Source organism: Oryctolagus cuniculus, chromosome 2 (genome assembly GCF_051225735.1).
Source record: "Oryctolagus cuniculus isolate XC-2025 breed Fujian yellow rabbit chromosome 2, ASM5122573v1, whole genome shotgun sequence".
Taxonomy (NCBI): Eukaryota; Metazoa; Chordata; class Mammalia; order Lagomorpha; family Leporidae; genus Oryctolagus; species Oryctolagus cuniculus.
Genome location: NC_142868.1, coordinates 91324423 through 91341397, shown reverse-complemented (window position 1 = coordinate 91341397; position 16975 = coordinate 91324423). Strand labels below are relative to the sequence as shown.

The 16975-nt window shown below is 37.1% G+C and overlaps 1 protein-coding gene across 1 annotated transcript in view; it reads right to left on the bottom strand.

The window, feature by feature from the left end:
• The window catches only part of LOC138843046 (disintegrin and metalloproteinase domain-containing protein 32), a 591210-nt gene that overhangs the window by 505300 nt on the left and 68935 nt on the right, over window positions 1–16975 (bottom strand). The window contains exons 5-7 of the mRNA XM_089327034.1: window positions 8098–8173; window positions 6123–6199; window positions 4770–4947 (exon numbers count right to left, since the gene is read on the bottom strand). Coding sequence (XP_089183160.1) covers window positions 4770–4947; window positions 6123–6199; window positions 8098–8173 — 331 coding nt within the window. The remainder of the gene's footprint in view (window positions 1–4769; window positions 4948–6122; window positions 6200–8097; window positions 8174–16975) is intronic.

The following is a 16975-nucleotide window of genomic DNA, read 5'->3' as shown; positions in this document are numbered from 1 at the left end:
AGACTTTCTTGAACTTTGCAAGGTGTTAGACTGATGAACATTTCTGAGTTCCAGCAGTCCTTATTGTTGAGATTCTTAGTATGCCTACTGTCGTGCTCATCTCGGCAAATATTTGAATTGCGTTCCTAGGATAACACTATACTTGAAAGAGGTGGAGCAGAGTGGTGAAAATGAAATGGGCTTAGGAGAAGTACATTTGACTTTTATCTTGGCAATTCATTGTTGCTGTCACATATGAATCACTTCCCGAGCCTTCATTTTCCTTCTCAGTGGCAGGTCAAATGAGTCTAACATCTGAAGAATAACCACCCTTTGGGATATTTTACAGCTAAGGAAACTATCTCAAAATTATTTTTGCTTTAAGAGACCACATATATTATGGGTTAATACTTGATTTTTGTTTTTGATGTCTACATTATGGTTTGTAACTTAAAATGTTTTAATATATTTGTTTCAATTGAAAGGCCAAGAAAGGTGAGTGCATGGGCTGAAGCAGAGCAAAGGAGAAATGGAAATCTCCTATGCACTGATTTATTCCTCAAATGCCTATAACAGCCAGGACTGGGTCAGGCAGAAGCCAGGAATCAAGAACACAATCTTGCCACATGGATAGCAGGAATAGAAGTACTTTAAGAACAACCATCTACCTCCCAGAAATGCATTAGCAGGAAGCTTGAATCAACAGAAATGCCAGAACTCACATTCAGGCACTCCTATATGGTATGGGATAACATATTTTCTTTATACATTCAACTGATGATGCACACCTTTACTGATTCCTTATCTCAGATACTGGGACATGGGTGCTATAAACATGGTGGTGTTCATGTTTCTGTGGTATATACCAAGAAGTGAGATTGCTGGATCATATGGCAAGTCTGTTTCTAGTTATTTTAAGAAATCCTCAGACTGTTTTCCACTATGACCACACTAATTTAAGTCAATGTACAAGTGTTTCACTTTCTCCACACCCTCACCAGCACTTGTTACAGTCTTTTGGATTTCAGCATTATGGCAGAGATGAGATAATATCTCATTGTGCATCTGATTTGCATTTCCCTTGTGGGTAGTGATGTTGAGCATTTTCTCTTATATTTGTTGGCCATTTATATTTCTTCTTTTGAGAACTGTTTATTTAGTTCCTTTGCCCCTTAACAGGAATGGATGCTCTGTTGATTTCAAAGTAACAGATACGCTCTGGATATTAATCATGTGTCACTAAGTAACTCAAAAATATTTTTCCCATTCTATTGGATGTCCCCCTACACTCTACTGATCATTTCCTTTGCTGTGAAGATTCTGTGTTTTACATAATCCCATTTGTTAAGTTTTGCTTTTGTATCCTTGCTTTAGGAGTATTGTCCAAGAAGCTATCCCTTACACCAATGATTGGACTGTTTCCTCTAGGCTTTCTTCTAGCAACCTCATAGCCCCAGGTCTTAAATTTAAGTATCTGACCCATCTTAAGTTGATCTTTGTATATGGTGAAAAGTAAGAGCCCTACATTAATCCTGCTACATACACAAATCCAAATTTGCCAGCACCACTTGTTGAAGATTTAATTCATACGCCGAAGTATGTGGTGAGACCTTTTGTGAAAAATCACTTGGTTGTATGTAAAAGGATTGGTTTCTGGGCTCTCCATTCAGTTCCATTGATCTATGAGTGGTTTTTAAGTCATTAGCATGCTATTTTAATTACTATAGCTCTGCATAGTAATACACAGCAGATGCTTGGATGTCAAGTATTGTGATATCCCAGCTTGATTATTTTTTCCTTAGGATTGCATTGGTTATTATGAGTCTTTGGAATTACATATAATTTTAGGATTTTCTTTCTAATTCTGTAGAGTGTCATTGGTATTTTGATAAGCATTGTATTGAATTTGGAGATTGCAGTTAGTATAGATATCTTAATATTAATTCTTCTGAACCATAGACAATAAATATGTTTCCTTTAATTTGTGTATCCTTGATGATTTATTTCATCAATGTTTCACAATTTCCATTTTAAAAATCATTCATTTCTTTGGTAAATTTATTGCAAAGTATTTTATTTTTCTGGTTATTGTGAATGGAGTTCTTGATTTTGCTTCACTGAGTTCACCATTAGTGTACAAAACCTACTGTTTTGCATGTTTATTTTATAACCTGGCAACTTTACTGAATTGGTTTATCAGTTCTAACAGATTTCTGGTGGAGAGCTTAGGTTTTTGAAAAACATCATGTCATCTGCAAACTTCCACTGTTCCACATTTGGTTCCCTTTCTTTCTCCTCCCTAATTACTCTTGTCAATTCTTCCATTTGTTTATTGAATAAGAGTGGGGAAAGTGGAAATCCTTGTCTTTTTCCAGATCTGAGGGCAAATACTTTCAGATTTTCCCATTCAGTATGGTATTGGCTGTTGGTTTGTCATATTTAACCTTATCACTTTGAGGCACAAGTTTTCTATTACTTTGTGTATTGCTTTTGTTGAATCAAGATGGAATATAGAATCTTATCAAATACTTTCTCTGCATACACTGAGATGATCATGTGGCTTTTCTTCTTCATTCTGTTGTGATTTATGACATCTATAGACTTGCTTAATTCATATACTTGCATTTCTGTGATAAATCGCACTTCATTAGGATGTACTATCTTTCTAATGTGGCTTTGGATTTGGTTTTCTAGTGTTTTGTTGAAAATATGTTCTTCATAAAGAGTTTGGAAGAGTTCCATTGTGTTCAATATTCTGAAATCGTTTGAAAAGGATTAAAGTTAGTTCCTCTTTAAATGTTTTATATAACACAATAGAATTGTTTCCAGATCCTGGACTTTTCCTTGAATGAAAAGTTTTCATTACTGCTCAATCGCATTGCTTGTTGTGGATCTATTTATCTTGTCCCTGTATTCTTAATTTGGTAGGTCATATGGATCAAGGAATTCATCCAATTCTTCAAAGTTTTCCAGTTTATAAGCATGTAGATTTTCATACCTGCATCTCATAATCACTTGAATTTCAATGGTATTGGTTGAAATGTCTCCATTTTATTGTAATTTTCATGTTTACTTCTAATATAAGACTCACTCCAAAATGTCTTGTAAGGTTGGCCTGATGGCAGTGTATTCTATCAGTTTGGGTACAGTTACCATAAGCTACAAAGATAACCATTAACCAAGTAAATCTAAGACAAGATTTCCACTTTTCTGTCATTTTTCTTTCGTCCAAGACTTGTGCAAACAGTGATGTGCCTGGGTATCCTGAGCTTCCTAATCTGCTTTGTAGATCATGTTACTTTCTAAACAACACAAATTCAATTTGGCCGACATGTGCTCAAATTTGAAAAAAATTCATTATAAAAACTATAAAAAGGGATTGTATCACTCTGCAAAGACAGATCTTAGACGAATTCTTGTGTGAATACTGTCTTGATGAAATTCCTCTAGTTAAGGAATGGGAGAAGAAGGATTAGGAGCAAGGGAAGCAAAACAAGAGGGTAATCTCTGGCGAAGGCTCACAAAGAAACTCTGGAGCATATGCCTGTTTTGCTGATCTGTTTGTTCAAAGGAACTGTGTTGAATTATCCTACCCTACCCACACAAAAACACAATAGAATGAAACCTGAGAGCATCTGAGCAGAGCACCAATACTGTTCAGTATGCCAGGCCAACCAAGCTTTTATAAATTATATTCATAAAATCTTACAAGAAAAACAAAATCTCTGATATTTAACAGAAATTTATTTTAAATTACGTACATATATGTGATAGTATTGAACATTTAGGTGATATGTAAACATTTAATAGTCCATTTCGGTTTTGTATTACTTAACATAGAGAATTAGTGGCTATAACAGAGCCAGAAAATAATGGCAATTTAAACAAGATTAGAGTTTATAAGGAGATAGAGTGGTTACATTTATGCAAATTTTTCAAGAGAAAAGTTGATTCCATCTTATGCCATCCTCATCCATGAGGCCTATGATATATATATACTACATTGCAGCCAGAAGGAAAGGGAAAACATATGGAGAACAAGATGTTTGCCTTTAGAATTCAGACCAGAGGTGATTCATACAATTCCTGCTCATATGTCATCAGGTATAACTTCATCACATGATCCCAAATACATGTGAGGAAAGTTGAAAAATGCATTTTTTATATTCCCAGAAAAATTCTAAGGTTTGGCTTTTTTTTAACTGATAAAAGATGGGTCAGAATATGCAGTGAGAACAGCTAACATTGCTATACACTCATATAATGTAAGTAAATTTATGCCATTATTAGTTGGCAAGAAGTTTTTCGCTTTTATGAGGATCATCACAGGCAACTACACAGTGAGCACACTGAAAAATCTACATGACCATACCTAGAAATCCTGTTTATGGTATTTTAAATACAATTTTAGTTTAGCTAATGCTGACTCCTTAGTCATAAAGCAATCTATAAATATTGCCTCTGTTGAATTATATTCCAGGAATACAGAGACAAGAGTAAGAACAGGGGTTATTTAAGTTTTAAAATCTACTAGGGAATTTTTAGAAAGTGATTATGTTAATAAACAACATAAGAACCAAAACAAAGCTTGTCATAAGCAGTAAGTGATAAACTGTTACAAGGAGGAAAAATTAATGTCTGGTCTCAAGGAAAGAGTGGGGTTAAAAAAAGATATATTGTTCCTAAGGAAAGGATATTTTCCACAGATATATATAGCATGATAAATGTATTTTTATAAATAAATATAGCCAATAACTGCTTTGAAAGTAGTAATAAATCACACAACTCACTTTTTCACCTACATAAATGTTGTAGTCATTTGAGTATTTTCCTAAGCTCTTGGTATCATTGTTAAAACTTGATAATTCTTTGTTGTCATTCCCTAATTTGTAAAGAATATGCTGAAATTGAACAGTAGATTCCAGAGGCTCGATTCCATAGGAAACATTTTCAAATTGCAGTATTCCTCTGTAAAATTAAATAAACAGTTTTAGATGCTTTTAATCCAATCTATATACTGTAATACTTTTAGTCCAGTATTTTGGTCCAAACTCTGTTTTAGAGAGGACTCCAAAGGATGAAGGTTTCCCTAAACAACAAAATTCACTTTCCATTTAAACTTTTATTCCACATTAATAAAAGCAGCAGCAATTACTAAATCAATTATTAGGTATACAAGAAAATACCCAGTCAATTGTTGCACACACAAAATTACAGCAATCAATTAATTCCCATTTTTCTAAGTCAATGACTTAATTAAAGCTACAGTAAATGGAAACCTTGATGGATTTCCTTCCAATGCTTTTGAAAAATTATTATGCTAGTTAATAACAAACTATGTACCATAAGAAATGTTACTTATAAAAATGAAATTTAGCAGTATTATTAAGTAACATTAATTTTGTTAGCTGCATAAGAATAAGAAAAAAAGCAAGATTCTAATGAGTAAAAAATTTGTGCAACTCTCCTTCCCTGAATACAGGTAACAGTTCAAGTCATTTCCCCCTAAAAAACAAATTTCCTGTCCAAAATTCAGAGCTCCAAGTATGAAGCACCATAGAACATCTATGAAAACAAGGCTCTGACATCACAAAATGAAAGTGGATAATTTTCTGACAGAATAGAAAATTCTCAAAGCACCGAGGATGAAAGCCAAAAATTCTTGGAGACATCATAATAGTAATATTACAAAAATATGAGTACTATAGTTATTTATTTATATATAATTTGCCTCTTCTCTGTAAAGACAATTTCCTTGAGAAAATAAAATGACTTGTTTCTCTTACATCTCCAAACACTACAATACATAGCTTTATAAATTCTCTATTTGCTGAAAAACCACCCAATCTTAAATTTACCTTCTCCCATTCTAGTCAAGCATCGCTGGATGCTGTTTCTGTACTAAAAAAGAAAATAAGTGAGCATGGAAAAATAAGAAGTCTATAGGATGTCAGAAATGTCTCTACTCAGTGGGGAAAGTAAAAAGAAATAAGAAAAATAGCAATATGTTAAGCAGATGAGTATGCCACTAAATAATCTTGACATAAGAATCCTCCTCCAGATCCAAATTCAATATAAACAATAAATTTGCTGCAAACATCGTAACAATTGTGTTCCATAATCAAAGACAAAAAACAAATAACCTGAGTCCAGAGCATGTGCTGAGCGTGACAATGGAATTTGGATATCCTTCAACATACCCTTGATAGTAGCACTGAGGCTAGGAAAGAAAGAAAATGGCTATTTGGGAATTGAAAAAACTTTCTAATGAGTTTCTATTACTATACTTGATGAAACTTATGAACATTTTTCACACGATATCTGGTTTACTACAGTATGAGTAAAGTGACATTGAGAAGAAAGAGACTTCATATATTTGTCACTTTTACTACATTAACTACTATTTATAAATCATGATTTGGATTACAGTTTTATGGGCTGCTTCCAAAGTGTCATCTCATATTTCACATAAAATACTTTACAAATAAAATTTGTCAGTTAAAAGATAAACATTGTGAATCTTAATTTTTTAAATCCCTACAAACTATTACATGTGTGTGTGTATATATATATATGTATGTGTGTGTGTGTGTGTATAAAACAATGATTCAGAAAATTTAAAGATTTAAATACACCGTGACAACACAGACAAAAAGGATGACTATGAAACTGCATTAAAACAGGAAATGTAGACCATGAGGCAAGAAGTATCACTAGAGAAAAATACGGACAGTAAAATATTGTAAACATGATTTGTATCTAATAATTGATAATTCAAGCATTCAAAATATACAGATTTGAACTGTATACCTAATTAATAAATGTAGAAAACTATATCTGGGGCCAGCGCTGTGGCACAGCTGGTTAACGCCCTGGCCTGAAGTGCTGGCAGGACTCAACAAATTTAAAAGGGCAAATATCTCAGAGTTTGGTTTTTGACCAAAATAAAATTAAGCTAATGACACACAGGGCAGAAAGCATTGTCACAGGGGCTGTGGTAATGTACATGTGAAGCAGGTTATAACACCACTTGAAACACCTGCATCCCACTGTCAACTGCTATACTTCTGATACAACTTCCAGCTAATATAACAGGGAATGTTTGGGCCTCTGCCACCCACGTGGAGGGGCCCAGATGGAGGTCCTGGATCCTGGCTTCCTCCTGGCCCAGCCCTGGTTATTGAGGCAATTTGGGGGGTGAATCAGGGGATGGAAGAGTGATGTCTCTTCTCTTCTCTCTCCCTTTGCTTTTCAAATAAGATAATTCAAGCAAAAATAACATTGTCAAAGAAAAAAAGGACAGATTATATAGTTTCCAAGATTCAAATGGCATTATAAATTCTGATGTAAACAACTATAAGATTTCTTAATAACACATTATGATGGAATTAAGGGGAGGAAAGCAAGCATGCAAAATGATAACCCTGGCCAATAAAAGTGAAGAAACATGGTAGCCCGTTCAATATTTCAGCAGGTTTTAATTTTCAAGCAAGTGAATTTTGAGCGATGTCCTAGGCACTGTAGTTATATAAATAAACAGATCAAAAACTTCCCCCTCATATAGATTTATATTTTACTGGGGAGACAAAAAGTAGATAAAATAGTTAATACAGCACATATTAATAAATACCATGGAGAAATATAAAACAGGTAAAGGAAATGCAGAGAGTACCAAGGAGAGGAGTATAATATAAAATAGGAGCTAGTGGAGAACTCATAGGGGAATTTTGATCCCAGACCTCGTATCAGTGAATGAAGGCAGAGGTAGAGGGTGAATTCTGATATATAGGTGGAAAGACAGAGTTGGTAGGATTTATTAACAGATAGTATGGGAGGTAGCATTATAAAAAAGACATATGTATTCATGTCCAAAAACCATTTCTATCCATTTTTCTTATTCCTTATTTTCATTTATTTAACAAAATATATATAAATGAATTATTAAATAACATCTCGGATCTAGGAACTATGAAAAATGCTAAGCAAATCTACATTTTCTTTATTTTTTAAAAATTCAAGAAAAATTAATAACAAATGACTTAAATATATCCATTGTGAATCTTATTCAATGTACAAAATGGTTTTTAATGTCTTTAAAATCCAGAACTTACATCTTACCTGAATATGTGAAGAATGAGAACTCTCAGATCCTTGATTATACAAATAAACCATAAAAGTATCCACTAAAAAATATCTGAATATAAGAGAGAACTTTGTTATTCTTTCTGAAACATAAAGCACTGATCAGTGAACTGATAATTTCAGATAAAGCTAACCCATTCTTGTGTGTATAAATGGAGTTTCACTGGAAGAAAGCCACACCCATTCATTTACATATTGTCTATGACTGGTTTCAAGATACAACAGCAAAGTTAAGTCATTTTGACAGATCCTACGTGGCCTTGAAAGCCTGAAATATTTACTCTCTCGACCTTTGGAAAAAATGTTTATCAACCCTTTTTTACTTTTTTATGTTTTATAAAAATTTTTATTTATTTATCTAAGAGATAGAGTTACAGACAGTGAGAGGGAGAGACAAAGAGAAAGGTCTTCCATCTGCTGGTTCACTCCCCAACTGGCCGCAATGGCCGGAGCTGCACAGATCCAAAGCCAGGAGCCAGGAAGACTGGTTCAGGGGCCCAAGGACTTGAGCCATCTTTTACTGCTTTCCCAGGCCATAGCAGAGAGCTGTATTGGAAGAGGAGCAACTGGGATTAGAACCGGCGCCCATATGGGATGCTGGCGCCACAGGCAGAGGATTAACCTACTGCGCCACAGTGCCGGCCTCCTATCAACCCTTGTATAAACGAGGTATCTTCTTTTCAGATATATTTAAATATTATGCAAATAAATAAATAATTTAAAAATAATTTTTTAATTTTTCTCTGTTCTTCTTTCCTCACTCATTCCCCACTCCTTCCATCTCTTTCCTTAATCCTTCCATCTCTTATTTTCTTTAAGGGAAATAAGAAGAGGCTGCAACAACAACGGGGGAAGTACTTTAAATTTTCTAGCACTGTGAACTAATTGAAATAGTATGACAATTTCCAGATATTCCAATGGAAAACCTACACCTATACAAATGTATTACTTTTATAATGAAGTGAAAGATTATGTAACACACATATCCATCTCACTATATGTACTAAAACTTCCATGTTCAACCTTCTCTGGTATCATTCCTTACACATATTATGCTATTTTACTTACACTTCCTCATCTATCTGCATGCTCACTCTTCAACCCATGGAAAGATTAGACTACCCAGTTGCCTCTGTTGTGATGCCTCCACAGAAATGAGTCTCAAAAAGGTTACAAATGACCCCCTATTGTCAAATTGCAAAAGGAATTTTAAAGCCAAATACTCTATATTGAAGCACTCCATACTGCTGACTACATTTCCCTTTTTTGAAACACTTCATCAGTTTTAGCAATAACATTTCCCCCTGGTTTCTCACATGTCTTCTCGTCTACTTTTAGAAGTTCGTTTTCTCAGTAGAGTTAGAAACATACCAGGGATTCCAATTCAATCCCATCGAGGTGGCATGTACCAATGCCATCTCACTAGTCCCAGTGATCAATTTCTGTTCACAATTAATCGTAATGATAGGACTAAGAACCAAAGGGATCACATAAACAAGAATAGTGTCTGCAAATACTAGCTGATAGAATAAAAAAGGGAGAGAATGGTCCAACATGGGAAGTGAGATACACAGCAGACCCATAGAATGGCAAATGTCCTAACAGCACTCTGGCCTCATAATCAGCCCTTAAGGCATGCGGATCCGGCTGAAATGCCCATGAGAGTATTTCAGGCATGCAAAGCCAAGACACTCTGGGGAAAAACAAAAAACAAAAAACAAAAAACAAAAACCTAAATGAAAGATCTCCACGAGTGAGATCCCAGTGGAAAGAATAGGTCATCAAAGAAGGAGGTACCTTTCTCTGAAGGGAGGAGAGAACTTCCACTTTGACCATGGCCTTGTCTAAAAATGATCAGAGTCAGTGAACCCAGGGGGCTTCCATAGCCTTGGCAGCTCATGACAAGAGCCTAGGGTGATTACTGAGGCCATAAACAAGAGTGTCAATTTGTTAAGTCAACAACAGGAGTCACTGTGCACTTACTCCTCATCTAGGATCTTTGTCCTTAGTGTGCTGTACATTGAGATTTAATGCTATAACTAGTACTCAAACAGTATTTTTCACTTTATGTTTCTGTGTGGGAGCAAACTGTTGAAATCTTTACTTAATGTATGCTAAACTGATCTTCTGTATATAAAGAGAATCAAAAATGAATCTTGACATGAATGAAAGGGGAGAGGGAGTGAATAAGGGGAGGGTTGCGGGTTGGAGGGACGTTATGGGGGGAAGTCATTGTAATCAATATTCTGTACTTTGGAAATTTATATTCATTAAATAAAAGTAAAAAAAAAAGAAGTTCGTTTTCTACTCCTTAAAGGTTTCCATAATATTCAATTAATTTTTTAAAGACTTATTTTACTGCTCAGAAAGGCGAAGAATTATAGAAAGACAGACACAGAGTCAGGGGAGCAGGGAGAAAGACAGAGATCTTCCATTCACTTGTTCATTAAAAAAATTAATAAATAAATAACATCTGCAAAGGCTAGGGCAGGGCCATGCTGAATCCAGGATCCTGAGGATCCTGGATCTCCAGCTAAGTCTCCTATGGATGGCAGGGGCCATATTCAATTGCTTTTCCCTGGCATATTACCTGAGCATGGATCAGCAGTGAGGCAGCTGAGACTAGAAGTAGAGTTTATATGAGATGCCAGTGACAGAAGTGTCAGCTTAACTCACTGCACCACAATGCCGGCCCCAATTGCATGGAATTAAAGGCTATGTTTCCTTCTCACCTTTAACATTTATCCTTACTTCTATGGATTTATTTCCCTCATTCTGTGGCTTCACTGAAAAAAAAAAAAGAGGATGGGCACTGCAGGATATTTTGAAATTAAGTATGTGATACCTCCATATATGTTCTTTTTGGCTCAAGATTATTTTGGCTATTCAGGGCCTTTGGTAGTTCTTAGGAATTTTAAGATTTTTTTTCTCTAAAAAAAAATGTCATTGGGATGTTAATAGTGATTACATCAATTCTATAGCTTTCTTTCAATAGTAGGAGTATTTTAACAATATTAACTTTGGGGCGGCTCCAAGATAGCGGAATAGGGAGGGAGTGCACTGATAGTCCAGGAAAAGATATTATATTAAAAGTGGAGATACTGGCCAGTGCCGCGGCTCAGTAGGCTAATCCTCCGCCTTGCGGCGCCGGCACAACAGGTTCTAGTCCCGGTCGGGGCGCTGGATTCTGTCCCGGTTGCCCTTCTTCCAGGACAGCTCTCTGCTGTGGCCAGGGAGTGCAGTGGAGGATGGCCCAAGTGCTTGGGCCCTGCACTCCATGGGAGACCAGGAGAAGCACCTGGCTCCTTCCTTCAGATAGGCACAGTGCGCCGGCTGCAGCGCACCAGCGGCAGGGGCCATTGGAGGGTGAACCAACGGCAAAGGAAGACCTTTCTCTCTGTCTCTCTCTCTCACTGTCCACTCTGCCTGTACAAAAAAAAAAATGGAGATACTGTAATTTCAGGGAAGAGTTAGTGAAAAGACTGCAGAGGAAACTCTTCTGGAACTAGGGGACACGGTGGACCTACGTGGAGGGCACGGGTGCCCACGGTTCAGGACCCCAGCTGCCGAGTCTACGCACCAGCACTGGAAAGTGAGGCGAGGAGAAACTGCAGTAGCCCAAGACACTGGCAGAAAAGTGGCCGGAAGAGCCTAGAGGGAATGAGGCTTGAAGCCCCGTGGGGGAAAGTTCACCAGCCCAACTAGAGGAGAGAAAATAAATAAATAAAAGGGACTGGTACGGACAAAATTCTCTCTCTAAATACACATTACAAAGGTGAGCAAGACAAAGAGCAGGCGCCATTTTGGACATACGTAACAGATACACCAGCTCAGGGCTGGGCTCACCCTCAGCCAAGCAGGAAAACCTGACTCTAGTGGGGAGAAATAAAAGGAGGTTAAGACCTAGTGAATGTGTGGAGGTTATGAACTGGGACTGTGAAAAGAAAAAATAAGGGTGTGTGGGAGAACTCACGGTGAGCCTGAGACATGAGTGAGTACTCTCAGTGGGAGACACCACAAACTCAGTAACCTTGGCTACCCAGTGGGAGACATTGCAGGGGAATCTGTCTTACACTGAGGACTGCACAGAGCCTTTGCGTGGTCCTTGAGACAGAACAGACGAATATTATACCCACAGGGGCTAGCACTCAGGCACTGACTGCCATCAAGGAGAAGAGCTCAGCTAAGTGGAATTACTTCCCTTTTGAATAAAATAAAATAAGAGAGAGAGAGAGAGAGAGAGAAATATTTACCATGCCAAACCTGGGTGTGTCACCTTTGGCACACCCTTAACCCTGAAGAACTGAACAGAGATCTCTGGCCACACCCACCACAAGCCCTTAGAGATTCATCAAAAGCAGACAGTCCACTTAATTTAGAGTCACAGTATAACAAGAAAAGCCACCACAGTGAGGGAAAAAAAATAGAAGAAACCAAAGAATATCTCTACAATGCCAAGCAACAAACGCAGAACCAAGGAAACAAGAACAAGGAAGACATTATGATGTCCTCAAATGAACATGACATCCCAATACAAGATTATGAAGATGATGAAATAGAAGAAATGCAAGATACGGATTTCAAAAAATTTATGATAAGAACATTTAAAAGTTCTCAAAAACAAATTCATGAACTATAGAAATCTATACTGGACAGGATAGAAAATCTCTCTCGTGAAAATGGAATCTTAAGGAGGAACCAAATGAAATGAGGAATCTAGTAGAATATGAAATTGTGATGTTGAAGAGAAACCAAAATGAAAAGAAGAATTCAATGGAACAAATGACAAATGCATTTGAGAGCCAGAAAAACAGAATCAATGAGATAGAAGAGAGAATATCAGACTTAGAAGACAGAGCACAGGAAAGTATACAGTCAATCCAAAGAAAAGAAGAGGAAATTAGAAATCTAAAAAATATTGTTGAGAATCTACAGGATACTATTAAAAAACCCAACATTCAGGAGAAATCTTCCCGGGTTTGGAGAAGGACAGAGACATCCAAGTACAGGAAGCACATAGGACCCCGAATAAACATGACCAAAAGAGATCCTAGCCACGACACATTGTAATCAAACTCACCACAGTGCAACATAAAGAAAAGATTCTAAAATGTACAACAGAGAAACGTCAGATTACTCTAAGAGGATCTCCAATTAGACTCACAGCAAACTTATCATCAGAAACCCTACAGGCTAGGAGGTAATGGCCAGATATAGCCCAGGTACTAAGAGAAAAAACTGCCAGCCCAGAATATTATATCCTGCAAAGCTCTCATTTGTGAATGAAGGTGAAATAAAGACCTTGCATAGCAACCGGAAATTGAAGGAATTTATCACCACTCGTCCAGCCCTGCAAAAGATGCTTAAAGATGTGTTACAAACAGAAACATAGAAACACGGTCATCAGTATGAAAGAAGGTAATGGAAGGAAACCACACAGCAAAAGATCACAGGAAGTTCAAAGCATATATTAGAAATATCGTTGGGAAAATGGCAGGGCAAAGTCACTAATTATCAATACTCACATTGAATGTCAATGGCCTCTACTCTCCAGATAAAAGACACAGACTGGCTGAATGGATTAAAGAACAAAACCCATCTATTTGCTGCTTACAAGAAACACATCTTTCCAACACAACTTTCTTCTCAGCAGTACATGGAACCTTCTCTAGGTTTGATCACATAGTAGGCCATAAAGCAAGTCTCAGCAAATTCAAAAGAATTAGAATCATACCATGCAGCTTCTCAGACCACAGTGGAATGAAGCTGGAAATTAGCAACTCAGAAATCCCTAGAGCATATGCAAATACGTGGAGACTGAACAACATGCTCCTGAATGAACACTTGGTCATCAAAGAAATCAAAAGAGAAATCAAAAACTTTCTGGAAGTAAATGAGGATAACAACATAACATATCAAAACTTATGGGATACAGCAAAAGCAGTGTTAAGAGGAAAGTTTATAGCAATAGGTGCCTACATCAAGAAATTGAAAAGGTACCAAATAAATGAGCTTTCAGCGCATCTCAAGGATCTAGAAAAACTGCAGCAAACCATACCAAAAACTAGTAGGAGAAGAGAAATAATAAAAATCAGAGAAATAAACAGGATTGAATCCAAAAAAAATTACAAAAAATCAGCCATACGAAGAGCTGCTTTTCTGAAAAAATAAACAAAATTGACACCTCATTGGCCCAACTACAAAAAGAAAAGACCCAAATCAATAAAATCAGAGATGAAAAAGGAAACATAACAACAGACACCGCAGAAATAAAAAGAATCATCAGAAATTACTGCAAGGACTTGTATGCCAGCAAACAGCGAAATCTATCAGAAATGGATAGGTTCATGGACACATGCAACCTACCTAAATTGAACCAGGAAGACATCGAAAACCTAAATAGACCCATAACTGAGACATAAAGTGAATCAGTAATACAGGCCCTCCCAACAAAGAAAGCCCAGGACCGTATGGATTCAGTGCTGAACTCTACCAGACATTTAAAGAAAAACTAACTCCAATTCTCCTCAACATATTCAGAACAATTGAAAAGAGGGAATGCTCCCAAATTCTTTCTATGAAGCCAGCATCACCTTAATCCTAAGCCGGAAAAAGATTCAGCATTGACTGAAAATTACAGACCAATATCCTTGATGAACATAGATGCAAAAATCCTCAATAAAATTCTGGCCAATAGAATGCAACAACACATCAGAAAGATCATCCACCCAGATCAAGTGGGATTTTTCTCTGGTTGCAGGGATGGTTCAATGTGTGCAAAGCAATCAATGTGATATACCACATTAACAGACTGCAGAAGAAAAATCATATGATTATCTCAATAAATGCAGAGAGAGTATTTGATAAAATACAACACCCTTTCATGATGAAAACTCTAAGCAAATTGTGTAAAAAAGGAACTTTCCTCTATACGATCAAAGCAATTTATTTTCTCATATCTGGAAAAAATGATGCTAAAATTCATATGGAGACAAAGGAGACCTCAATTAGCTAAAGCAATCTTGTACAACAAAAGCAAAGCCAGAGGCATCACAAGACCAGATTTCAGGACATGCTACAGGGCAGTTATAATCAAAACAACATGGTACTGGTACAGAAACAGATGGATAGACCAATGGAACAGAATAGAAACAACAGAAATCAATCCAAACATCTACAGCCAACTGATATTTGATCCAGGATCTAAAACCAATTCCTGGAGCAAGGACAGTCTATTCAACAAATGTTGCTGGGAAAACTGGATTTCCACATGCAGAAGCATGAAGCAAGACTCCTACCTTACACATTACACAAAAATCCACTCAACATGGATTAAAGATCAAAATCCACGACCTGACACCATCAAATTATTAGAGAACATTGGAGAAACCCTGCAAGATATAGGTACCGGCAAAGAATTCTTGGAAAAGACCCCAGAGGCAAAGGCAGTCAAAGCCAAAATTAACAACTGGGATTGAATCAGTTTGAGAAGTTTCTGTCCCGCAATAGAAACAGTCAGCAAAATGATTGACAGAAACGGGCCAGGGGATTCCAATTCAATCCCATGAAGGTGGCATGTACAAATGCCATCATACTAGTCAAAGTGATAAGTTTCAGTTCACAATTGATCATAATGATAGAGTTAAGAGTCAAAAGGGGCCGGCGCTGTGGCTCAATAGACTAATCCTCCACCTGGGGCACTGGCATACTGGGTTCTAGTCCCGGTCAGTGCGCCGGATTCTGTCCTGGTTGGCCCTCTTCCAGGCCAGCTCTCTGCTGTGGCCCGGGAGTGCAGTGGAGGATGGCCCAGGTGCTTGGGCCCTGTACTTGCATGGGAGACCAGGAGAAACATCTTGCTCCTGGCCTCAGATCACTGCAGTGCCCTGGCCCCAGTGCACTGGCTGTGGCGGCCACTGGAGGATTAACCAACGCAAAAGGAAGACCTTTTTCTCTGTCTCTCTCTATATCTACTCTGCCTGTCCAAAAAAAAAAAAAAGAGTCAAAGGGATCACATAAACAAGACTAGAGTATGCTAATTCTGATATAATTAAAAAGTAGAGAACGATCCAACATGGGAAGCAGACCACACAGCAGACCCATAGAATGGCAAATGTCCTAAACAGCACTCTGGCCTCAGAATGAGCCCTTAAGGCATTTGGATCTGGCTGAAGAGCCCATGAGAGCATTTCAAGAATGGAAAGCCAAGACACTCTGGCAAAAAAAAAAAAAGACCTAAATCTTGCTCTTTGCATGTGAGATCCCAGTGGATAGAACGGACCATCAAATAAGGAAGTACGTTTCTCTGAAGGGAGGAGAGAACTTCCAATTTGACTATGACCTTTTCTAAATAAGATTAGTGTTGGCAACCTCAAAAAGCTTCCATAGTCTTGCCAACTCATGACAAGAGCTTCAGGTGATTACTGACGCCATAAACAAGAGTGTCAATTGTTAAACCAACAACAGAAGTTACTGTGCACTTACTCCCCATGTAGGATCTCTGTCGTTAATGTGTTGTACAATGTAAATTAATGCTATAACTAGTACTCAAACAGTATTGTTCACTTTGTGTTTCTGTGTGGGTGCAAACTGTTGAAATCTTTACTTAATATATGCTAAATTGATCTTCTGTATATAAAAATAATTGAAAATGAACCTTCATGTGAATGGGATGGGAGCGGGAGATGAGAGGGTTGCGAGTGGGACAGAAGTTATGGGTGGGAGGAAGCCACTGTAATCCAAAAGATGTACTTTGGAAATTTATATTTATTAAATAAAAGTTAAAAATCAATATTAATTTTCCCAATCCATGTACAAGATGCACTTTTTATTTCTTTTAAACTTTTATTAATATAAA